A 24,146-nucleotide genomic window follows, 5' to 3' on the forward strand; every position below is an offset into this window, starting at 1 on the left:
AGAGGGAGAGAGGACCTGTAGGTGCACAGACAACGCCTAACCAACCGAGCCAGCCTGGCTGGGCCAGGGCGTTCTCCGGGCAGGGCCTGTCCGGCTGTGGGCTCACGCTGTGCCCACACAGGTGGCATTCTCCCGAAGCTCAGGGACTCCTCTATAGCGTCTGAGACTCTCTCTGTGTGGTCTCTCCGCTTCGTCTGCCCCACCAATTCGAGCTGCCCCTTTCCGGCACAGCCTGCAGCCAGTGTTCCCATCCGACACTGAAGCAGACAGAGAGAAACGGTGATAAAATGAGGAGTCACACACACACACACACATGCACACGCACACGCACACACACGGAGTACAGGACTCAGGACCCTCCAACCAGGCAAAAGTGAGATCAGCGACATCCAGCGGGGGACGGGGTGAGAAGGGAGGGGGGACACCAGCCCCCCTTAAGATAGCCATGGGGGTCCGTGAGCCTAGGGCCCCACATGGTCCCCACCATGAGGATTCTCACACTGGCCTGGCCTGTGACCTCACAGCCCTGCCTGTGGGCTTTGGGATCAGGGAGGGCGCAGGGCTAGGCCCCTGAAGCCCGGTCCATCCGGGAGCACCGTCCTGCCCCCTCCAGTCACTCCCTGGTCACAACACCCTGAGGGCCAGCTTTCTGCCGCATTCACTGGGAACGCCCTTCCTGGAGGAAGGACATCCCTGACCTTTCTATGATTGAGTAAAGCAAGCCAGGGATTTATTTGATCATTTTTGGCTTAATTTAATACCTTCAATTGCAAACGTGAGAGACCTGACAAGTACAAGGCATTTTCATGTATTTGCTGAAAGCGTGGAATTAACTGGTATGCCTGGCTTATGTCCAATGCAGTGAAGACTGTTTCCTATGAAAAGAGGAAGATAAAATAAAAATAGAAATGGAAGCTCAAGAATATGAAGCTATAATTAAAAAAAAAAAGAAAAGAAAGAAAAATTAGGAGCAAGAACATAATATATACATCTGCGGCCCTCAGAAGCCTTTCCGGTGCCCTGTTCATTGAGTGTCAGTTTTGACTCTGAGCTTCCTGGCAGCTTAAGCAAAAAATGGGCGACATAGTGACTTAGCTTCCCCTTTGCACCTCCAGGAAAAAACAAAGCCGATACGTTCCTCAAGGGAAAGAAAATTCCCCCTAGACTTCAGCTAGTTTTTCTCTAAACTTTCCCTTTTAGCTCCAAAGGGGAAGAGTCCAGTGGGTTCTGGGAGGAGGTGCTTGGCGGAGGCCCAGCCCAGCCATAGCGACACCAGAGTCTGCAAGGAGCCTCCTGCGTCTGATCCTGGGACTCTGGGCCCCGGAACAAGTACGGCTGCCAAATGGGTTGTGAACTGTCAACCTTGCCTTGACCTCTCAGTAGCTCTTACCACAGCTGGTCACTCCCCTGTCTTCACATGACTGGCTGCCTCACTCTCTTGGCTCCCCTCGTCCCTCTGGCCTCTGTCTGTCTCCATGGCTGTGTCTCCCTGACCTCTCCTGACCTCCAAGTGGTGGCAGGCCCAGGCCCAGGCCCAGTCTCCAGACCTCTCTTTTTCCCTCTCTCTTCCTATCCAACAGACTGTGTTTTGTTTGTTTGTTTATTTTTTAAATATATTTTATTGATTTTTTACAGAGAGGAAGGGCGAGAGATAGAGAGCTAGAAATGTCAATGAAAGAGAAACATCGACCAGCTGCCTCTTGCACACCCCCTACTGGGGATGTGCCCGCAACTAATGTACATGCCCTTGACCGGAATCGAACCCGGGACCCTTCAGTCCGAAGACAGATGCTCTACCACTGAGCCAAACCTGTTTCGGCCAGACTGTTTCCTGGACATCAGTCCCTGGCCCTCCAGTTTAATCTCTACACAGCTGCCAGAGGGACCTTTTAAAAACCCAAGGCATGCCCAGCCGGCGTGGCTCAGTGGTTGAGTATTGACCTTTGAACCAGGAAGCCACAGTTCGATTCCCGTTCAGCGCACACGTCCGGGTTGCAGGCTCAACAGCTGATCAATGATCCTCTCTCATCATTGATGTTTCTTTCTCTCCCTCTCCTGACCTCTCTGAAATCAATACAAATATTTTTAAAAGGTAGATTGCTGTCCTGGCCGGGTGGCTCAGTGGGTTGGAGCATCAGCCTGTAAACCGAAAGGATTGCAGATTCGATTCCTGCTCAGGGCACATACCTAGGTTGCGGATTTGACCCTGACCTGTTGGTATTTCCCTTCTCTCTCTCTCTCTCATCAATAAATATCTTCGGGTGAGGATTTTTTAAAAAGTTATGTTGCTTAGAGCCAGCGCATGTGCTTACAGGAACTTAGGGTTCAGAGATGCCCAGTGTGCGATGGCTCGTTTACAAGGCCGTCCCTGTGGCCACGCGGCAGGGGTGAGGCTGGCGGGAGCCCTGTGCCTGTTTGACGGCAGGGGGCGGGGTTGGTGCGTGGTGCGGGTCAGGCTGCGACACTCAGCGCCCGCGGCTCTGCGTGTGCGGCCTGGAGGGCTGGCAGAACATACTGTGGAGCAGAAGCATGACCTCATTTTTGTAGGAAATTATGTACAGTCAGGCGTCACTTAAACGATGGGATATGTTCCAAGAAATGCTTCATGAGGTGACGTGTGTCACCGTCGGAACACCTGAGGGGCTCACACAAACGCAGGGGGCCTAGTTGGCTACACGCCTAGGCCACCAGGTAGCCCCTCCTGCTCCGAGGCTGCCAGCCTGTGCGGCAGTTACTGTGCACAACAACCTGAGGTTAGTAACACACGGAGACGGTGTGCGGCCGCGGAGCTGCTGACCGGCCGCGGGGCCTCCTGTCCCCGTGCTGCTGTGGCGGCGTCGCCGCCAGGTGTCCCGCCGGGATGCGCCCAGTCCGGCTCTGGTGCTGCTCAGAAGCCGCCTGCGATGCTCTAACCCCGCAGAGCCCTCTCCGGCTCTGGGTGCCTGCTTCCTGGCCTTTCCCGCCCTGTCGGGGCCTGGAGGGCAATGGGTTCGGAGGAGACCTTGTGAGAATTAGTGTGGCTCCCACCAGGCCTCCGCCAGGAGCAGCCCCGAGGCGGGCAGAGGCAGAGGGGGTCACCCCACCGCCTTCACAGCGTGTGAGGGCCCTTCCAGGGGGCGAGCCTGAGGCCCATTTTGCAGAGCGCTGGGGAAACACAGCCAAGCGGGGGCTCCCAGCGGGTCACCCAGGAGCCCGGAGGCAGAGCCGAGGCAGGCCTGGGCCCTGGGTTTCTGAGCACCCGGGCTTGGACTCTTCCTCAGCATCCTGCTGAGCTCTCCCTCTGCTTGGGAGTCAGCCTCACACACCTGGCTCAGCTTCCTGGAGCCTGGTTGAGGGCTGGTTGCCATAGAGATGGGAGAGAGGACAGTTCCAAGGCTGGCAGAAGGGGGCGGGGGGCGGGGCAGGACACCAAGATGCTCAACACCCGCCAACAGTTGGTCAGGACCACAGCGGGGAGAGCGGGGCAGGACCCCAGGCTCCAGGCTCCGGGGATGGGCACGGGGCTGCTCAAGCTTCTGTCTGGCATCGACCAGGCTGAGCAGGTGAGGGAGGCCCATGGCGGACTGCCAACTGCCCAGGGCAGCCTGGCTCTCGGGGCCGGGGGAGGCCAGGGCTGAGGGAGGCCCGTGAGAAGCCACGGGACTGAGCTGAGGCCTCGGTGAGAGTCAGGGAGGCTCGAGGGAGGGAGGGGCCAGGGGGAGGCTTAGGAGGATGGGGATGAAGCCGAGGTAGCTGCCGGTCCGTTTTAGGGGCCAGCCCAGGCACAGATAAGTGACCCCCCCCCCCTGCGCCGGGGGAGGTGTGATGGGGTCTAGCTGGGCCTTCTCCCCTGTCTTGGCCCAGGGCCGGCCGGGGAGTGGCAATCGTGTCCTTTGGAGTCAGCGGCAGAGATGCCAGAGTGGAGGGGCCAAGAAGGAGCGGAGGCCCAGAAGCTGGAACAGTAAAGGGCCCGGCTCTGCTGAGGCCGAGGAGTAAGCACGGGGGGAGGGAGGGGCCGGGAGGGATGCTGGTGTCAGGCCCGATGGGGGTCAGTGCTCTGCCCCTGACCGCCACCCCCTGCCCTGTCCCTCCCCAGCCTCCTCCTCTCTGCTCCCCGGAAGCCCTCCTTCCCCTTCCAGTGGGCCTGGGAGAGCTACAGCGCCGACGGCCAGGCTCCCCCCCGGCCCGGCTCCCGCTCCGCCCCCGCGGCCCCGCAGCACAAGCTCGGCCGCAGGGGCCCGGACAGCTGCCTGGAGGCCCAGGACTTCTGCTGGCAGCTGACGGTGCGGAGCCCGGAGAGGGTCCGGCAGCTCAAGGCCTGGGACGGCTCCGTCCCTTCGGGCCACGGGGAGGGCCAGGAGCTGGAGCAGCCGCCCTGCAGGAAGCCAGGATCGGAATCGGAGTCTGAGGAGGAGACGGAGGAGGAGGCGGAGGAGGAGGCGGAGGAGGAGGCCAAGGAGGCTGAGAGGAGCCTGCCCCAGCCTCCCAGGAGCAGGTCCATCTTGGAGGAGGAATGGTCCGAGTCAGAGGAGACAGAGGAGGCTCAGGAGGCTCGGGAGGCCCAGGGGGACGAGCACAGGGCCCCCCGCAGACGGAGGGCGGGCTCTCGGAGGAAGGCGTGGCACTCCTGCGTGGAGGACTCCGAGGAGGGCGAACTGAGCAATCCCGGCTCCAGTGGCCCCCGTGGGCCGCAGAGGAGGAAGGCCAGGGCCACGGGGCTGGAAGGGATGTGGGACCTCGAGAAGATGAAGCAGCAGTTGGAGCACAACTTGGAACTAGGTGAGTGTGGGGCTCAGCACCCGGGTTCTGGAGGAGGCGGCCCAGGGGGAGAGGACGGGGCCCGGCGGCTGGGCCCGGAGCTCAGGCCGGGCTGGCCTGCGCTCCAGGTGCTGGGGGGATGCCCGTTGGGCAGGAGAGGTCACTTCTCCCCCTGGGCCAGGCCTCAAAAAGCACCCCTGGAAGGCGTGGCGGATTGCTGTCCAAACCTGCAACCGGACTGGGAAGGCCCAGGCCTCGGGGGAAGAGGAGACGCTGCTCGCCAGCTTCCCTACCCGCACCTTCCAGAAGCGGCAGGAGGCCAACAGGTGAGGTGGAAGAGATACTTCATCCTTCATCCTCTCATTCATCCCTCCGTTTATCCACCCCCAGTCTTCTGATCATCCAATCATCTATGGATCCATCAATCCACCCATCTCTGTCTGCTTGGCCAACTGTCTATTGACACAACCAACTTTTCATTCACTTCCAATCTTCTATCCATCAATAATCAATCAACTAATTTATTTTTATTTTTAAAATATTTTTACTCTTTTAAAAAATATATATAATTTTATGGATTTCAGAGAGGAATCATGCTTCTTGATTGGGGAGAGCTAGAAATGTCAATGATGAGAGAGAATCACTGATCCGCTGTCTCCTGCATGCCCCACATTGGGGATGGAGCCTGCAAACTGGGCATGTGACCTCCTGGTTCATAGGTCAATGCTCAACCTGGGTGGGCCATCAATAATTTATTAACAAAGTGATTAATGAAACACGTAGTGAGTATATACTCGTGTGTCCTGAGGCCAGTGGCCGGCAAACTCATTAGTCAACAGAGCCAAATATCCCCAGGCCAACGATTGAAATTTCTTTGGAGAGACAAATGTTTCAAACTTAAACTTCTTTAACGCCACTTCTTCAAAACAGACTCGCCCAGGCCGTGGTATTTTCTGGAGGAGCCACACTCAAGGGGCCAAAGAACCGCATGTGGCTCGCGAGCCGCGGTTTGCTGACCACAGCCTTAGGATATAAAGATAAAAACACTTGGTTCAGACCTAAGAAGCTCAAGGTCTGCTGGGAAAGGAGACAAATGGCCAAGCAACAATAACGGCAGTGGAGAGAGATAACTGCTGTACTTGGACTTGAACAGGAGATAACGGGGGGAGACGGGGGAGTGTGGGCGGGATGGAGGGCTGTTGGCTTTGCCTAGGTGAGGGATGACAAGGCTGATCCAGGCGGCCATGGAATGGAGAGAGGAAGCCCATTGGAGGCTGGCTCCGTGGGTCTTGGTGACCAGTTAGAAGTGGTGGGTGAGAATCCAGTCAGCATTCTGATAGCAGCCTCAGTTCTCACCCCGTCCCCTCCTGCTCCAGATCCTTCCATGCTTCCCTGTGCCCTGGGGACAAAGCCCAGGCTCCTTGGGAAGGAGGCTCTGCCGCCCAGGCCAGCCGGTCACAGCGGCTGGAGGCCCATGCTCTCCCGCCGTCCTCAGCCGCCCAGCTAACTCAGAGGCATCTCTCAGTCCAGGGCCACTCCGGGGAGTTTTTTTTTTTTTTTTTTTAATATATTTTATTAATATTTTACAGAGAGGAAGGGAGAGAGATAGATAGAAACGTCGATGAGAGAGAAACATCGACCAGCTGCCTCTTGCACACCCCCTACCAGGGATGTGCCCGCAACCAATGTAACATGCCCCTGACCGGAATCGAACCTGGGACCTTTCAGTCCGCAGACCGACGCTCTACCACTGAGCCAAACCGGTTTCCACCACTCCGGGGAGTTGTGCTCTGTGCTCGCCGCCATCACAGCTTCTGCCACAGCACCTGCCGGGGGCTGCCGGCTTGTCTGTCCCTGTGCGCAGACCGAGGGCCGGTGCCAGGTCTTATTGGTCCCGGCCTTTCTGGTTCCCTGCGTAGGACCTGAACCTATTGGTGCTCAATGAGGATGTGCTGACGGAGCAACTGCACCTCCCCGCCCCCTTCGTCTACCTGCCCGTGACTCCATTATGCGCTGATTCACCAAGACTGAGTTTCTGCCTCGGTTCGGCATCTTCTAGCTGCCAGGGACGCCTTGTTGGTGAATGTATCAAAACAGACAGGAAACCGAAGCCATGAGGCTTACATTCTGCTTGGAGAGAAGGATAATTAATAAAGAAATGAACAAGGTGGCCCTGACCAGTGTGGCTTGTTTAGCTGGGCATCGCCCTATGCACTGAAAGGTTGCCTGTCAGAGCACATGCCAGGTTGCAGGTTCAAATCCTGGTAGGGGGTGTGCAGGGGGCAGTTGATTGATGTTGCTTTCCATTCATGTTACTCTCTAAAAATCAATTAAAAACATTTAATATATATAAATATAATGTATAATATATATATTATATTTATATATATTATTGAGGAAAGGAGAGAGATAGTTAGAAACATGGATCAGCTGCCTCCTGCACACCTCTTACTGGGGATGTGCCTGCAACCAAGGTATGTGCCCTTGACCAGAATTGAACCTGGGACCTTTCAGTCCACAGGCTGATGCTCTATCCACTGAGACAAACCAGTTTCGGCTAAAAAAAAAAATCTTAAAAAATAAGAAATAAAACAAACAAGGTGTATAGCTAGAACTGGGAAATATCTGAGCGGTAGACGAGGTGGTCAGAGAGTCTTTTTCCCCTGACATCTGAGCAAAGACCTGATTGATGAGATGGGCTGAGAGCTGGGGGAAGAATGTTCCAGATCGATCTAGGTGCTGTCTATTCCACCATCCACATCACGCATCCATCCTCCATATCTCCATTCACCACATCCCCATTTCCTTTTTTCTATCCATTCACCCACCTGCCTGTCCTTCACATCAAAATGCATCCCCTTAGCCCTATGTCCCCCTCCCTGGCCCGACCCTCTCTGAGCCTCCTGCTCCCGCGGCCTCCTCCCACCCTCTCCTTTCTCTCCCCCCAAGAAGCATGCTGCAGGCCTGGGAGCGGCGGCAGCAGGAGGAGCAGCAGCAGGCTGAGCAGCGGAGGGCCCGGGAGCAACAGGTACAACATCAGGTGGCCCGCTGCCTGGCAACCTATGCCCCCAGGACTCAAGGGCTGGGGTCCGCCCAACGCAAGCTGGAGGAGCTGAGGTAGGGAGCTGGGCTGGGGGGGCGTGTGGGGACAAGGAAGAGGCAGTGCTGTGTCAGACAGGAGGACCCAGCGGGCCCAGCCTCACTCTCCTCAGGGCTGAGCCTGCGCTGCCATCCTCCAGCCGGCAGCGGGCGGGCAGGCAGGCAGGCGGGCAGACAGGCAGGCAGGCAGCAGGCAGGCGGGCAGGCCGGCCACTTTGTGTAGCGAATAGACAAAGACCATGAGGCTCTGGAGAAGGGGCTGGGCCAAGCTCACTCAAAGAATAACAGTCTCTGAAGCTGTCAGATGCTCAGGTTAAATAGCCCACATGCTTCTTCACACTTTCAAACCCTGTTTTTCTGATTCCACAAGCCAGGTGTGCTTCCTCTACCAACTCAGGTCTTACCCAATGGCGGGTGTGGGATGTGAACAGCACTCTGCCCGCCCCCCTTCCCGGAGACCGCCATTGCTCAGGGGCCAGTGAGTTTGTTCTCTCCCTATGTGCTGACCATTTAAAAAGCCAATCCACAGCCCGGCTGGCGTGGCTCAGTGGTTAAGCACCAACCTATGAACCCGGAGGTCATGGTTTGATTTCCGGTCAGGGCACATGCCCGGGTTGTGGGCTCGATCCCCAGTAGGGGGCGTGCAGAAGGCAGCCGGTCAATGATTTTCTCTCATCAGAGATGTTTCTATCTCTCCATCTCCCTTCCTCTCGAAATCGATATAAATCTAATAATAAGAAAAACCAACCCACAAATGCATACTTAAAAAGCTCCTTTAGACTCACAGCAGGCCCAGGAGGCAGGTATTGTCACCACTCCCGCGGTTTTACATGCGGAAGCTGAGGCTCAGAGAGCTCCGGTCATTCTCCCAGGTGAGCCGCGGAGCCGGGGTTCCAATCCAGGCAGTCAGCTCGCCACCCAGCTGCCTGCCGGGCAGGGCCTTCCCCCAAAGCCCAACCCCATGAGACAGGGAACCAGCTCACAGGCGCCCTCCCACTGAGGGCCTACTGGCTGAGCTGGCACAGGGCAGCCTCTCCATGCCTCACCTCCTTTCCTCCTGGCAGATGCCTTCTTGCCAGACCTTAAGTTCGTTGTTTGTGTGTTTTTTTTACCCAGGCAGGAAGCGTAAGGTTTACACTCCACGGGGCACATGTCAGTGAGAGGAGGGTTTCAAACACGCAGCCTTCATTTCGAACTTGGGGGCAGTGTTTCCCAGGGGTCTCTCCGCCTCTGCACGTGGCTCTGAGCTGCCCTGGAGGCTGCCCTGCTCGGGAGGCGGCACACACAGTCCCCGCGGTGGGAGGCCACGTGCTTTCCTTGCATCCGGAGAGTGGAGCGGACACACGTGGGTTTTGCACGCGGATGTGTGCTTCTCCAGCGGAGCCCTGGTGTTTCTGGAATGTGTTTTACTTGCAGCGCCGTTGTTAGTCCCTCTGTCCCGTCTCCTAAGCTGCCTGCTTTTAAGAACCACAGCAAATGCCGGCAAGCTGGTGCAGCCGCCGCCGCTGCAGAGAAGAGCCCGGAGCCCAGCACAGGGCCTGGCTGCAGCCTCTGCTTCCCCCTCGCGGGGAGAGTGAGAAGCGCAGCGTGGGTATCGGGAGGGGACAGACACCCAGATGCTCAGAGGCCACCACTGGCCCCTCTCCCCCGGGAGTGACTGGGAGGACGAGGAGCCCGGGCTGCACAGCCCGGAGACAGTCTCTCCTGTCCCCTGGGCCTCAGGGGGTCCTGGGTAAAACGGGGCAAATGCTAATTCCTACCCCCTGCCCTCAGGAGGAACCCGGGGCGAGGAGGGGGTGAGATGGCTCAGAAAGAGGAGGGATGAGTCCTCAGGGAAGACAGCGGCTCAGAGTGGAGACGGGCTGTGCCCACGGCCGGCGGCCCACACGCCCGTCTCCCGCAGGCGCCAGGAGCGGCAGCGCTTCGCTGAGTACCAGGCCGAGCTGCAGGGCATCCAGCACCGGGTGCAGGCCCGGCCCTTCCTGTTCCAGCAGGCCATGCAGGTGAGGCCTCCCCGGAGCACGCCTTCGCCGGCTGGGCGGGGAGGCAGGCGAGGCGGGGGTGGGCCCCTGGGACGGGACCCCGGGCTGCTGCCCACCTGGAAGCCCGGGGGTCCCCTCAGGAATCAGAGCCCCACTGATTCTCATTCTCAGGCCCTGGTGCACAGCGGGACCCCCCCTCTCCCCGCAGACCAATGCCCGGCTCACCGCCGCCCGGCGCTTCTCCCAGGTGCTGTCGGCGCTGGGGCTGGATGAGGAGCAGCTGCTGGCGGAGGCCAGGAAGGGGGATGCCAAGGGCACTTCCCGGAAGCCCAGGTGAGGCCAGCTAGCTGGCCGCGGACCTGGCTCTGCCCGGCTGTGAGGAGGGGTGCATGGGCAGCACTCTGGGCCCTGCAGGGTCTCCTCAGCCCCCTCCATCCTGTGCTGCGAGTCTGGGGAAGGGTGAGGGAACTCTGTGGGCAGCCACATTGATCCGCCCCGAGTCTCAGCTTCAGTCCTGCCCCGTCTACCCTTCCTCTCCCCTCCATGACCTGGAAGACTCTGCCAGCAGGTACTTCCCCAGGCTCTGTCCTCCAGGCCCCCCGAGGAAGGTGAGGCCAAGAGGGAGAAAGCTGAAGGCTGAGGGGCAGGGTCTTTCCCAAGGAGCGAATAAGCAGAGAGCCAGGCTGGCAACCTGTGCCCGTCTGGAGGCCACACACCAGCCTCCGTGGTGGGCTGGAGCCGGCCAGCCTCCCACACGTGTCCCCTACCCGTCAGAGCCTGAGCGGAGCAGGGCTCGGGGCGAGTTCACGAGGAGGGAGCTGAGGCTTGGAGAGTCACTTCCTCAGGGTCACTCAGCACAGGGGTCCGATGTGAACCCGGATCATCGGCCACAACGGCCCTTCCCGTCCCACAGCCCACGGGGGCCGTGGGTGCAGGGCTGGGGCTGCAGAGCCCAGGGCCTCTATCTTTGTCTTCGCCTTGAAGGAGCCAACGACCAGCAGGGGAGAGAACGGAGCACTCTTCTCAGCACCCCCGAGACGGGAACCGCGGGCCGCCAGCCTGAGAGGCACTGCACCCGAGCCTGGGCTGGGGAGCCAGTCCCTTAGACACAAATTAAAGGCTTAATGGAACATACAGTGCGGGACTTCCTTTCGTTGTAAAAAAATATGCTTTTGCCTGACTGGTCTGGCTCAGTGGATAGAGGTCAGCCTGTGCACTGAGGGGTTCCAGGTTCGATTCCGGTCAAGGGCATGTAGCTTGGTTGGCAGCTAATCGATATTTCTCTCTCATCAATGTTTCTAACTCTCTATCCCTCTCCCTTCCTTTCTGTAAAAAATCAATTAAAAATATATTTAAAAAAATATGCTTTTATTGATTTTTAGAGAGGAAGGGACAGAAACATCGATGTGAGTGAAACACATGCTTGCCCCCAAACTGGGGACCGTGCCCACAACCCAGGCAAGTGCCCTGACCAGGAATCCCAGGAATCGAATCAACGACCTCTTGGTACATGGGTTGACCGTCAACCACAGCGCCAGGCCGGCTGGGCCAGTGTGGGGTTTGTGGTGATGGAGGGAACAGGGTGCTGGTTGGGAGGAGGTGGCAGGTGGACAGGTAGCAGGTTTAGCTTGTCGGCTCACCCCCCCCCCCCATCCCATCCCAGCTTCACAGCCTGCGTGTGCTCCTGAGGAGGGGGCATCTTACAGAGCATTGGCTGTGACCCCCACTCCTAGTCTCCAGCATGTGTGCTGGTCCTAGAAATTCAGAGCAAATAGGACAGGAGGGCCTCTACCTCTGAGAAATCCCGGTCCCTTTGAAGGGCGCACATGTCACACCACAGCAGATGGAGCACGCAGGGGCCACCAGAGGGAGCGCGCTCACACACACACACACACACACACACACACACAATGTGCTGAATTTAACACCCAATTCCAGGGGGTCCACAGACACAGCTCCTTAGCAGTTCACAAAACACCCGGCCCAGATGACAGGCCCTCTCCCCAGAGGGCGTGGAAAGGCAGCATTGCTGACAGAACTGGTTGGAGGACTCAGAGGCTGGGCTGTGGAACTCGGGGTCTCGAGGAGAGCATGCTGGTCAAACAGGAATTTTAGGGGTAAAATAAGGCAGGTTTAGGAAATTTTAGACACTTTGGGAATTAAGGGACTGTGGAGGAAGCACGAGGCTGCAGAGCCGCAGGTATATTTCCACAGAACAGGGAAGCTGAAAAGCTGCAACCAGTACATTTCCACAGAACGAGGGAGCTGGGAACAACGAAAGGTCTATATTTACCAAATAAAGGAATCCTTCATCCAGAAGAAGAAAGCAGAGGGAACAGGAAATAAGAGTGTGTGTGTGTGTGTGTGTGTGTGTGTGTGTGTGCGCAGAGAACTTCTCTTGTCCCAGGTGAGGTTCGACCTTTGAGCCCAGGAGTTACTATAGTAACCAGTCGAAGGGAATAGTGACCAATCAGAGGGGATCTAAGGCACCAGGATCTGCAGCCTTTATAAGCCAGAGGGAAAAGGAACTCGGTGAGACCCTCCCCCCCTCCTCAGGTGGCAGTCCATTCTGCGGGACTGACTCTTCCCCCTCCCCACGTAGGAATCTGTACTTGTTCTTCAATAAATCTCCACCTTTGCTATACTACTCTCTGTCCGTGGATTCATTTTTTGACACCGGCGGACAAAGGATCCGGGTTCCAGTCCAAAGATTCCGTTCCACTCGGTCGTCCAGCGCCCGATGGAGGCACGATCCCAGGGAGTCCATTGGCAGGACGTCTCGCTGGAGCGGCGGGAGCTGTCCGAGGAACGTCTGTGCGGGAGCGCGCGTCCCGGGGCTGGGGGTGCAGGCGGAGCGAGGCCGGGGAGACGCCGAAAGCTCTGGGACGCCCTCCGGGTCCCTGCAGTCGGGGGACCTACAACCCCCATACCACGTCCGGATCCGCGCACCTGAAGCAGCGCACGCGCAGACGGACCACCCGCTCCAAGCCCTCCACCAGCCCGAGGCCGCCGCGCCTGCGCATTGGGCTCCGACCCCGGCTTTCCCATGAGCCTCTGGGGCACGCTCGGAGCGAACTGCGGAAGCAGCCGCTCTTGATTTCCGGCAACACGAAGGCGGCCGCGGGGCGACCCGGAAGTGTTCCCATTTTGCCTCTTCGGGGTTCGGTGGCGGCCGGGCTCGGGCCTGACGTGCCGCCATGGGGTCGTCCAAGAAGCACCGCGGGGAGAAGGAGGCGGCCGGGACCACGGCGGCGGCCGGCACCGGGGGCGCCGCCGAGCAGCCGCCGCGCCACCGAGAGCACAAGAAGCACAAGCACCGGAGCGGCGGCAGCGGCGGCGGCAGCGGCGGCGAACGGCGGAAGCGGAGCCGGGAACGGGGGGCCGAGCGCGGGGGCGGGCGGCGCGGGTCCGAGACGGAGGCCCGCAGCGGCGCGCACGGGCGGGAGCGCAGCCAGGCCGAGCCCTCCGAGCGGCGCGTGAAGCGGGAGAAGCGGGACGATGGCTACGAGGCCGGTGAGGGCGGGGCCGGCGCGGGGCGGGGGCGGGGGGCCGGGGGCCGGGGGCCCGGGTTTGAAGGCAGTGCCAGCACTCCAGGCGGAGGCATCCGTGGGCTGTCTTGGTCAGACTTGTTAAAAGGTCTTCTTAAGGGTGTTTGGGGTTAACGGTCGTCTCCCTCTAGTAGACTCTGAGGACAGAAACTTTGTTTGCAATGGCGCATCACAGGCCTTCCGTAAATTGAGTGGGTGAATTGAATGGATGGATGGATGAATGAATGAACAATGAATGAATGAACAACGAATGAATGAGGTGGTACCAGCGTGTACAGAGGCAAGAGAAAACCTGGCATTGGGCAGGCGAATCGGGGAGGGCTCGCAGCAGCGAGAGAGGCTGTGATACAGGCGAGGCTCCAAACCGAAGGGCCCCGCAGGCCCTGAGGGTCGTAGAGAGCCATGATTTGATTTGGGAAGTGAGTTGGTCCTATTCATATTTTGCGGCGATCACTGCATTGAGAACTGGGTCAGGGGTAGTCAGCGGGGCCAGGTGTGGCCCACACCGAGGCAGCAGCAGTGGGGCGCAGAGGCTTGGACAGATGGACAGGTTGTTTGGAAATGGAATTAACACGCTTCAGTGAGGGCGGGAGGGAAGGAAGGAACTGAGGGGAGTGGAGTTTTGTCTTGAGCAGCAGCTGGGTGGGCGGTGGTGTCCATCGCAGTTGAGGAGTTTGGGAGAGAAGCAGACTTTGGGGACAAGATAACGAATTCCGTTTTGGAGAGTGTTGCGTTTGATGCCGATGGGAGAAACCTGTAGAAAAACCCAAGGCTTGGGCTGGGCAGAGCAATTTGGGAGAGAGGAGTGTTTAGGTGGCCAGTGAAGTCCTCTGAGGGAGTGGGGAGTGAGAAGCCAGGGTCAGGAGTAGAGCCTGAGAAATGCTAATATTTTAGTAGTCGGTGGAGCCAAACACTACAGAAAGGAGGTAGAATAGCCCAGAAGGAAAATAATAAAACATGGGATCTGTGTGGAAAGCGGATTAGAGGGAAATGATCAGGTGCTCACGTCGTAGGAGATCAAGCAAAACCAGGAAAAGGATCCATGGGGTTTCGGAAGAAGGGGCTGGTGGCCGTGAGGAGAGTCGGAGTGGTTGACACCCAGGGTCCAGGTGGGATAAGACGAGGCAGGTTGAGGGGTGGGAATGCAGGAAGCTGAGCGTCTGGAGACAGCCGGGTGAGGGCGCTCCGTCAGGGTGTCTGGCTTCTGTGTGTGTGGTCGGTGAAGTTGTTTGCTGCTTGTGAGGTGGCTCGGGGAGGTTTGAAATGCATCATCGTTAGCTCTGTGTTCCCAACATCCCGCGGAGCGCAGGCACCACCAGTCCGTGTCTTGCTACACGAGTTGCAGAGGACACGGTCGGCACCACCACAGCCCCTGCCCTGTGGGCAGTTTGGGGAGAGCAGTTCATTCGGATCAGTAACTGAACTGGACCTCATGGAGGTGGCATTGTCAGCCAGTGAGGCCAGAGCAGGCAATGTGGGCGGAAAAGGGAAGGGGCAGCAAAGAGGACTGCAGAAAGCTGGCCGTTTTGGGTCAAGAAGGGCAGGTATTAGAAGAGGCGGTTCTCAGAGACGGGAACGCAGGCAGGAGGAGTTCCTGTGGTTGGAGAATGCGCTGTTCTCGTGTCTCCGCCAGGCTGGTGCTGGGAGGGCCTGGTCTTTGGCTGCAGCTGGGGCCGAAGACATGGCTCCCTGGCTTTGTGTCCAGCTCCTGAGCCCTGCTTCTTGTTGTTCCAGCTGCCAGTTCCAAAACGAGCTCCGGAGATGCCTCGTCCCTCAGCATCGAGGAGACCAAGTAAGTACCGTCTCCTTCGTGCCCACTTTCTGCTTCTGGAGCAGCTGCTTTCGGAGGCTTCCATACCCTCACATGTTCGGGCTGGAATTGGAGGTGCCACCTAAGTCAGTCAGCAGCCACGTGAGCAATAGAGGAGGCACTGAGCCCGAGAGGAGGGGTGGCGCTCCACTGGTTAGGGCAGGCCTGGCCCAGGGCCCCTGCTCCCTGGTTTGGAGGGCAGTGCCCTTCCCATGCCCTGGGACTCAGGACCATTCAGGCCCATCCTGTTTCACCCCGTCTGCCTAGAAATGCACGTGGTGCCCATTGTTGGACAGCTCCTAATACATTCATCTCGTTCTCAGTAAACTCCGGGCAAAGCTGGGGCTGAAACCCTTGGAAGTCAATGCCGTCAAGAAGGGTGAGTGTGAGGCTGCGGCTGGTGGTGAAGGAGGGCATTGGATGGAGGCACATGGGTTGGGTGCAGGTTCAGTACCAGTTAGTGGCCTTGTGGGTGTGTGCTTGCTGATAGGCGTGGGACTCAGCTTATCTTTCCCCCTTCCTTCCTTTCTTCCTTCCTTCCTTCCTTCCTTCCTTCCTCCCTCCCTCCCTCCCTCCCTCCCTCCCTCCCTCCCTCCCATCTATCCTCCTTTTTCCCTTAGTTTAAAGTGAAAGAGAGTTTATCAGTGAAACAGTGAGACTGAGTGTGGCTGCTCCACAGACAGGGGCTCAGCTTGTTTAAGTTTGAGCAGTTGGCGCTGCCCCTCACTCTGCCGTGAGGCAGCATTTCCGGTCTAGGCGCTGAGAGGTGTGCACAGTTGCTACAAACTGATTGGGGCGTTGGGTCTTTTTAAGCATGACCTGCGGGGCTTTGGAAGGCACGGAGGGTCCGCCATGCTGCGTGGGTGACGCGGGAGTGTGGGGCTGAGGGAAGGTCCCTCCCCTCTCCGGGCCCCTTCCTGCCCCTGCGCTGGAAGGGCAGGGTGAGTGGCTCCCTCCTCTCCCACCAGCCATGGGCAGGCATAGCCTCACGTCTGGGCCCCCCTTCCAGAGGCGGGCACCAAGGAGGAGCCCGTGGCAGCCGACATCATCAACCCCATGGCCCTGCGGCAGCGAGAGGAGCTGCGAGAGAAGCTGGCGGCGGCCAAGGAGAAGCGCCTCCTGAACCAGAAGCTGGGGTGAGGGGCCCGGCCAGGGCGGCACGGCCAGGGCTGAGGAGCTGCCAGGGGGCCCTGCAGAGGGTGGGGGAGCGGGAGCTGGGCTCCCAAAAGGTCCCCTTTCCCTTCAGGAAGATAAAGACTCTGGGGGAGGACGACCCCTGGCTGGATGACACGGCCGCCTGGATCGAGAGGAGCCGGCAGCTGCAGAAGGAGAAGGACTTGGCAGAGAAGAGGGTGAGGCCCTGGGCAGCTGGGGCTGGGTGCCCGGTGCCTCTGGTGGCCTGACCAGCTGGTGAGGCAGGAGCTGGCCCTGGGAGGTGAGGCTGGGCTCAGAGAGGTAGCAGGTTTATGGTCCCTGGAGTCTGTTTTGCTTCTCGGTGGCTTGCCTGCCTGTTTGCACTCCCACCTGATAAAGCTGTGGGTCTCCTGGTGACCCTGGATGGCTGAGGTCATAGGTGCCCCCCCCCCACCCCCTTGTCCTCTAGGCCAAGCTGCTGGAGGAGATGGACCAGGAGTTCGGAGTGAGCACTCTGGTGGAGGAGGAGTTCGGGCAGAGGCGGCAGGTGAGGCTGCTGTGGCACCGCTGTCCTTGGTGCTGGGATCCCCGTGGGAGGGTCAGGGCTCCTGACTCAGTGGGGCTTCCCGCCTTCCAGGCCCTGTACAGCGCCCGGGACCTGCAGGGCCTCACGGTGGAGCACGCCATTGACTCCTTCCAAGAGGGGCAGACCATGATCCTCACCCTGAAGGACAAAGGTGGGTTGGCTGGGTCTCTGGTTGGGGACACAGGCACCGCTGACCTGAGGGCATGTGCGAGTGGCCTCTGCCTGTCCGCAGGCGTGCTGCAGGAGGAGGACGACGTGCTGGTGAACGTGAACCTGGTGGACAAGGAGCGGGCGGAGAAGAACGTGGAGCTGCGGAAGAAGAAGCCCGACTACCTGCCCTACGCGGAGGACGAGAGCGTGGACGACCTGGCGCAGGCAGGCGGGCAGCAGGGGCGGGGGCCCGGCCGTGGGGCCCGGGGAACGGCGGCCCTGTGGCTCTCCAGGAGCCAGCTGGTCCCAGCCCGTGCCTCCTGCCTTGCAGCAAAAGCCCCGCTCTATCCTGGCCAAGTACGACGAGGAGCTGGAGGGCGAGCGGCCGCACTCCTTCCGCCTGGAGCAGGGCGGCACCGCGGACGGCCTGCGGGAGCGGGAGCTGGAGGAGATCCGCACCCGGCTGCGGCTGCAGGCGCAGTCGCTGAGCATGGTGGGGCCGCGGCTCGCCTCCGAGTACCTCACGCCGGAGGAGATGGTGAGCCCTCCGCTGCTGCCCACGCTTGTCCCCGGGGCACAGTGAGCTATGGAGGGGGCTAGCCTCCAGGGTGCTCGGTCCTTACGGAGGAGCAGTGGTTGGCAGCCCGGGGAGGTGCCAGGGAAGTGGGGGTGTAGCCAGAACGGGGACTGCGAGCCAGGCGCACCTGCCTTTATGTCCAGGCTCCGCCCGTGGCCAGCTGGGCCTTGGGGGAGCCATTCAGCTGAGTCTGAGGCAGCTGGTGGGAGAGCAGGGCCACCCCTAAGGGCTGTAGCAGGTGAGCGGTAGTCTGGCGAGTGGCCCTGTGGCAGCTGCGTGTGGAGTTTTGCTGTGATGACTGAGCACGGAGGTCCACGGCTGGCTCAGTCATTGCCTGGCGGAGGGGCTGAGAGCAGGGCTCGGGGCCACCGCACCGGGACTCACAGCCCCAGTCTCCGTAGTCGTTGGGTGACCTTGGGCAAGGTGCTCACCCTGCGCCCGTTCTCCTCATCTCAGTGTGGGGTGACCCACGCCCCTCCCGTCTGTGTGAGATGTGCTCATTCTCGTGGGCTGTGGCTGCCCGTTTCCCCCCCTTCCTCCTTCCTCCTTCATCCCCCCCCCCACCCCCCTCAGGTGACCTTTAAGAAGACCAAGCGGAAGGTGAAGAAGATCCGGAAGAAGGAGAAGGAGACGGTCGTGCGGGCTGACGACTTGCTGCCTCTTGGGGACCAGACTCAGGATGGGGACTTTGGCTCCAGGTGCGCTGGGCGCGGTGGGTACGAGGGCGGGCTGACCGGGGCTGATGCTCACGGAGAGTCTCTCCCGCAGACTGCGGGGCCGGGGCCGGCGCCGTGTGCCCGAGGGAGAGGAGGCGGCCCCGGAGGAGGAGGAGGAGAAGGAGGCTGTGCCCCAGCCCCCACCGTCAGATGACACTCGGGTGGAGAACATGGACATCAGTGATGAGGGTGAGGGGGCCTTGCTTGCGGAGGGTGGACGGGACGGGCAGGAAAAGGCCGAGGGTCCCAGGGGATGGTCCGAACAGGCACCTCCTGTTCTGTCCGCAGAGGAGGGCGGGCCCCCGCCTGGGTCCCCAGAGCTGCTGGAGGAGGACGAGGCGGAGCTGGAGCTGCAGAAGCAGCTGGAGAAGGGCCGCCGGTTGCGGCAGCTGCAGCAGCTGCACCAGCTGCGAGACAGCGGCGAGAAGGTGAGGGGCCCGCCCTCAGGGTCGCATGTGGGTCAGGAGGGTGTGGCCTCCGCAGGACAGAGCGGCCGGTGGCCTGTGACGGCCTGGGCCCTGTGGGCTGCCCCTGAATTCCAGTTTTGTATTGATTTCAGAGAGGGAGGGGAGGAGGGAGGGGGAAAGAGAGAACACCCATGATGAAAGAGAATCGTTGCTCTGTTGCCTACTGCACACCCCACACTGGGGACTGAGCCTGCAACTCAGGCATGTGCCCTGACCAGGAATCAAACCGTAATCTCGTGGTTCATAGGTTGATGCTCAATCACTGAGCCATGCAGGCTGGGCCTGAATTCCAATCTTGGTTTACCTTTTTGTTTAATACCATAGTATTTGTAGATTTTTGGATTTCTGCAGTGTTTTCACTGTGTGGTGTTTTAGGGTCAGACCCTCCCCTGTCTTCTGTGAATACAGGTTGCATCCTCCTGTGGGTAAGGCTGCCCCCTAGTGGCTGGAGGGCACTGGTGAGCAGGCAGCCCAGGGGCCCTGTGCTCACGATCTGACTGTCTAACTGGGAGCTGGGGTTTGAGGATGTCTTCAAGGAGGGGAGACCCATAATCCTGTGTGCTGGTGGCAGTGACACATAGAGAGGACAGTGGGCGCAGCTGGGGGATAACGTCAGGGGCAGAGCTTTGAGGGCCTCGGTGCCATGCCAGGGCTTGGCTCCGGGGCCACGGGAGCTTTTGGATGTTGATTCAGAGGCGGTAGGGAGCCGGCGATGGTTTTGGGGCAGGTGCAGGCGGAGAGGGCAGGAGTCGGGAGGACATGGAGACTGTCACAGGCAGGAGGAATGGCTGTCTTGCTGCCACCAGGAGGGTCTTGGGCTCCTGGTCTCAATGGCACCGCCCCAGAAACTTCCGGGTTTGCCCACAGCCGCTCTCTCCTCCAGGTGGTGGAGATTGTGAAGAAGCTGGAGTCCCGCCAGCGGGGCTGGGAGGAGGACGAGGACCCGGAGCGGAAGGGGACCATCGTGTTCAACGCCACGTCGGAGTTCTGCCGCACCCTGGGGGAGATCCCCACCTACGGGCTGGCCGGCAACCGCGGGGAGCAGGAGGAGCTCATGGTGAGGGGCAGAGGCGGGGGCAGCGGCGGCCCAGCCGTCCTCGCCGGCGGCTGTGCGGGCGGTGTGCGGGCGGGGGCAGAGCGGGCCCAGCCGTCCTCGCCGGCGGCTGTGCGGGCGGTGTGTGGGCGGGGGCAGAGTGGGCCCATCTGTCCTCGCCGGCGGCTGTGCGGGCGGTGTGCGGGCGGGGGCAGCGGCGGGCTGTGCGGGCGGTGTGCGGGCGGGGGGCAGCGGCGGCCCAGCCGTCCTCACCGGCGGGCTGTGTGCGGGCTGTGTGTGGGCGGTGTGCGGGCGGGGGCAGAGCGGGCCCAGCCGTCCTCGCCGGCGGCTGTGTGTGGGCGGCCGCCGGGGCTGACGCCGCCTCTGTCCTCCAGGACTTCGACCGGGACGAGGAGCGCTCGGCCAACGGAGGCTCCGAGTCCGACGGGGAGGAGAACATTGGCTGGAGCACAGTCAACCTGGATGAGGAGAAGCAGCATCAGGATGTGAGTGAGGGGGACACGCGGGGGGCTGGGAGGACGGAAGGGCAGGGACCGCCGCGCGTGGGGCTGGGGGTGGGCTGGAGGCAGAGGCCCGGGGCTGGTCACTCAGGGTCCGGGCCTTCGTCTCCTCCCCCATGGGGGTCCACAGGTCTCACAGGGTGGGGGGGCTCTGGGTGAGGGGTGAGAAGCCCATGTGGTCACTCACCACTGTGTGCCACCCCAGTTCTCCGCCTCCTCCACCACCATCCTGGACGAGGAGCCCATAGTGAACAGAGGGCTGGCGGCCGCGCTGCTCCTGTGTCAGAACAAAGGTGAGCGCTCGGGCGCAGGGCCTGCATGGCTCCCTGGCCCCTGATGTCTCCTGTCCCAACGCTCTGAGCCACACCCGGACCGTGAGCCACTCCTTTGGCGCTTGGTTGTGGGACAGTCATTGGAGTGTCTACATCACCCCATTTATTATTATTATTTTTTTGTTAATCTTCACCCGAGGATATTTTTCCGTGGATTTTTAGAGAGAGTGGAAGGGAGGGGGAGAGACAGAGAGAAACATTGATGTGAGAGAGACACATTGATTGGTTGTCTCCTGCATGCACCATGACCAGGCTGGGGATTGAGCCTGCAACCAAGGTGCATGTCCTTGACCAGAATCAAACCTGGACCCTCTATTTCGGGCTGATGCTCTATCCATTGAGCCATACCAGCTAGGGCTACACCCAATTTTTTTTTTATTTTTTTTTTACATCACCCCATTTTTGATGGCTGAGTGCCCATGTCCCTCTACAAAGCACCACTTATCCCTCAAGACTCAGTGTCTCCTGAGGAAGGATGGCGACTGGAAGCCCACAGCCTCTGGCCCTGGGGTCCCAGCTCTGCCATCTACTCAGTGGCCGCGGACAAGGGCCTCGGTCTCCGAGTCTCTCTCCTGTCCGACGCCTTCACCCCCACAGCACGGCTGTGGGTCTCACAGCGCCTCTGTGCGCCGGGGACATCAGCCCGCCCTGGGCTGCGCCCTGTGACGGGTGGACGGCCTGGAGTCTCACCCCTTCTCCCTAGGACTGCTGGAGACGACGGTGCAGAAGGTGGCCCGGGTCAAGGCGCCCAACAAGTCCCTGCCGTCCGCGGTGTACTGCATTGAGGACAAGATGTGAGCGAGGCAGGGTGGGCAGAGGCCGGGCTGGCCAGGCTGGGGCTGCGGGAGGGCAGGGTGGGCGGTGGCTGGCCCTGAGCCCCCGTCTCTGCCAGGGCCATCGACGACAAGTACAGCCGGCGGGAGGAGTACCGCGGCTTCACCCAGGACTTCAAGGAGAAGGACGGCTACAAGCCTGACGTGAAGATCGAGTATGTGGACGAGACGGGCCGGAAGCTCACGCCCAAGGAGGTGAGGGCTCTGGACCAGGTGACACTGGCCGGGCTGGAGACGGTCTGAACCTCTGTGCCTCTCTGGTGGGCATCGCAGCCCCCCTCAGGCCCGGCAGGAGGGGGCCAGGGGCCTTGGCTCCGTTGCTCACCTGCCCCTCGGTGGCGTGATGTGCCTCAGGCCGCCATCTGGTGGCAGTGTCAGGCCCTGGGCGGCCCTGTGCTCTCACGGACACCCAGCTTCTCCTGACAGCGTTGTCCATCCTCACCCAGCATCTGCTCACACTCCATCCTGTGTCCTGGCCCGGCCTCGGCCCAGCAGGTGTCACTGGGGTCCTGAGGCCCCAGCGCAGCTCAGCCTTCTGAGCCCATTTCCCCTCCCTCCCCTGCCCACCGCCCTCTTCCGCTAACGTGCTTCCTGCCGTGCCCCAGGCCTTCCGCCAGCTGTCCCACCGCTTCCACGGCAAAGGCTCGGGCAAGATGAAGACCGAGCGGAGGATGAAGAAGCTGGACGAGGAGGCGGTGGGTGGCCCCGGGGTGACTTGGGGGTGGCCTCCGTCTGCGGGTTCCGGGGTGGCGGTGGGCCGGGGCTCCCTCCTGGTGCTGACCGGCCGTGACCCCACAGCTGCTGAAGAAGATGAGCTCCAGCGACACGCCGCTGGGCACGGTGGCTCTACTCCAGGAGAAGCAGAAGGCCCAGAAGACGCCCTACATCGTGCTCAGCGGCAGCGGCAAGAGCATGAACGCGTGAGTGGCCGGGCCCCGGCTGGGCGGGGGCGGGAGGGCCCGGGGCCGGGCTCCAGCCTCACGCCCTCCTTCTCTCCACAGGAACACCATCACCAAGTGAAGCCGACCTCCCCCAGCCCCTCTCCCACTTTAATATTAAATAAAGCTCCCTCCTTATTTTTTCCTCCCTCGTCATGGTGCAGATTCCAGGTTAGACCTGAGAGGAGAGGCAGGCGGTGCTGGGAGGAGCATTGACACCACCTCAGGCAGGCTCAGTGGTCAGCTGTGTGCCCTCAGGCAAGTCACCGAACCTCTCTGAGCCTTAGTTCCGCCGTTTGTATAGGATGTCCTGTGAAAATTAAATGAGCTCGTTCACTTATTCACCTGGAAATCAGAAATGAGCAAGACCCCTCTGGTTGGCCTCTAGTAAGTGAGACGTGGTCTCAGATGACACGAATAAGGAAACACATAGACAAAAACTAGCCTGGACCTCCAAGACAGTCCACTCCTGCCCTAGGCCCCAGCCGCCGAGGAGGAACCCCTCCCCCACTGCCCCTGCTGAGGCAGCACAGCTCTGACCCCATTGTCCGTCAGGCCTACCCTCTGCGAGGCTGGCTCTCCAGTCAGAGATGGAGGATGTTTGAGACTCGGCTTCCAGTGCCACACGAGTCACTGCCCTCCAGGGCCCAGGACGGCCCGCCTGGCAGGGCGGGGACGGCTGTGCCCAGGGTCGAGGGGCCACCCCATGGTCCTTGACCCCCGGGGTCTGTGGAGAAGAGGGTGCTGAGGGCAGCTGCTCAGAGCGCCCCCAGACGTGCGGGGACCAGCCGCAGCGGGAAGACGAGCCCTGAGTGCGCTCCGGGAAGGAGGCTGAGTGCTCTGCGGACCCCGGAGCCTGGAAGAGGGGAGCGGACAGGAGGCTCCCATGGGAGCTGGACAGAAACTGCGTCCTGCCTCAGCCGGTGCCCGAATACATTCCAGATGGCTCGTGGTTTTTAAAAAATGGAAAAAAATAGGAGCAAAAAGTGAATTTTTATAAACAATTGGAGTTGAAAAACATAAGCAAAGAAAATACAGTTGCCTTAACCACTTGCTCTCGACTGTTTGATGGCACCAGCAGTCACTCCTCCCGTGCCGAGTCTGGTCTGATGTGATTCTGGCTGCGCCCTCGGGTCCCTCGGGGCGGTGTCCACGGGTGTCTGGACTGGGTGTGGGGTTTGGGGATCTCAGGCTATTTCTCCCAAAAGCCGGAGGCCCGTCTGGTGTTGGCAGGCAGTCCCGTGTCTCTGGGCCTGGCTAGGCTTGCGTCAAACCTCGTGCTTTATCTGCTGCAGGATGAGGCCTGCTGAGGGGCTGTCCCTGTTGTTGGAGCTGGAAACGTCTACAATGGACCGGGGTAGGCTGACCAGGTTTGGCCCAGAATTCCTCTCATTCTGATGCTAGTGACTGGGTAGACAATGAATGGTGAGCCAGGAACTTGGAAGGTCTTTCAGAGACTTAGGTTTTTATTCCTCCTAATAATAAACTCACTGTTTTAATTTGTACATTACTGTGATGAGGACACAAATCGTTATTCTCATATTATTTATTAATTGCATTGTTTTCCATACAAACAACTAGTGTACCAAGAACCCTCCATGGCTGGTACCACCTGCCTGCGTCCTTTCTGTCCTGTGGCTGCTGACGCCAGGCCAGGTGCTGGCCCTCCTGAGCCCTGAGGCA

General features: G+C 60.2%; 2 protein-coding genes across 5 annotated transcripts; both read left to right on the forward strand.

The window, feature by feature from the left end:
- Positions 1–3,413: 3,413 nt before the first annotated feature.
- On the forward strand, positions 3,414–10,976 carry TSGA10IP (testis specific 10 interacting protein; the record flags this gene model as incomplete). Of its 4 annotated transcripts, none has more annotated exons than XM_084895051.1 (8): positions 3,414–3,542; positions 3,844–3,971; positions 4,076–4,758; positions 4,919–5,063; positions 7,687–7,854; positions 9,740–9,839; positions 10,027–10,151; positions 10,803–10,976. In XM_084895051.1, the coding sequence occupies 8 exons, from the start codon at positions 3,414–3,416 to the stop codon at positions 10,879–10,881; spliced, it is 1,557 nt and encodes a 518-aa protein (XP_084751177.1). In that variant the 3' UTR covers positions 10,882–10,976. The 4 variants fall into 4 exon arrangements, with proteins under 4 accessions (XP_084751177.1, XP_084751178.1, XP_084751179.1 ...); XM_084895052.1 differs by having other exon boundaries at positions 3,431–3,542; positions 7,690–7,854; XM_084895053.1 differs by lacking the exons at positions 10,027–10,151; positions 10,803–10,976 and having other exon boundaries at positions 3,431–3,542; positions 4,076–5,063; positions 7,687–7,765; positions 9,740–9,810.
- A 1,958-nt stretch (positions 10,977–12,934) lies between these two features.
- Positions 12,935–22,608, forward strand: SART1 (spliceosome associated factor 1, recruiter of U4/U6.U5 tri-snRNP). The gene is made up of 20 exons (XM_084896142.1): positions 12,935–13,331; positions 15,101–15,158; positions 15,500–15,555; positions 16,186–16,312; positions 16,423–16,528; positions 16,780–16,857; positions 16,948–17,047; positions 17,129–17,271; positions 17,378–17,584; positions 18,197–18,321; positions 18,392–18,528; positions 18,628–18,767; positions 19,690–19,863; positions 20,235–20,345; positions 20,566–20,653; positions 21,396–21,486; positions 21,585–21,720; positions 22,131–22,220; positions 22,324–22,445; positions 22,527–22,608. The coding sequence occupies exons 1-20, from the start codon at positions 13,016–13,018 to the stop codon at positions 22,543–22,545; spliced, it is 2,424 nt and encodes an 807-aa protein (XP_084752268.1). The 5' UTR covers positions 12,935–13,015; the 3' UTR covers positions 22,546–22,608.
- The last annotated feature ends 1,538 nt before the right edge of the window (positions 22,609–24,146 follow it).

This window comes from Pipistrellus hanaki, assembly GCF_964339955.1.
Source record: "Pipistrellus hanaki genome assembly, chromosome: 9".
Classification (NCBI taxonomy): Eukaryota; Metazoa; Chordata; class Mammalia; order Chiroptera; family Vespertilionidae; genus Pipistrellus; species Pipistrellus hanaki.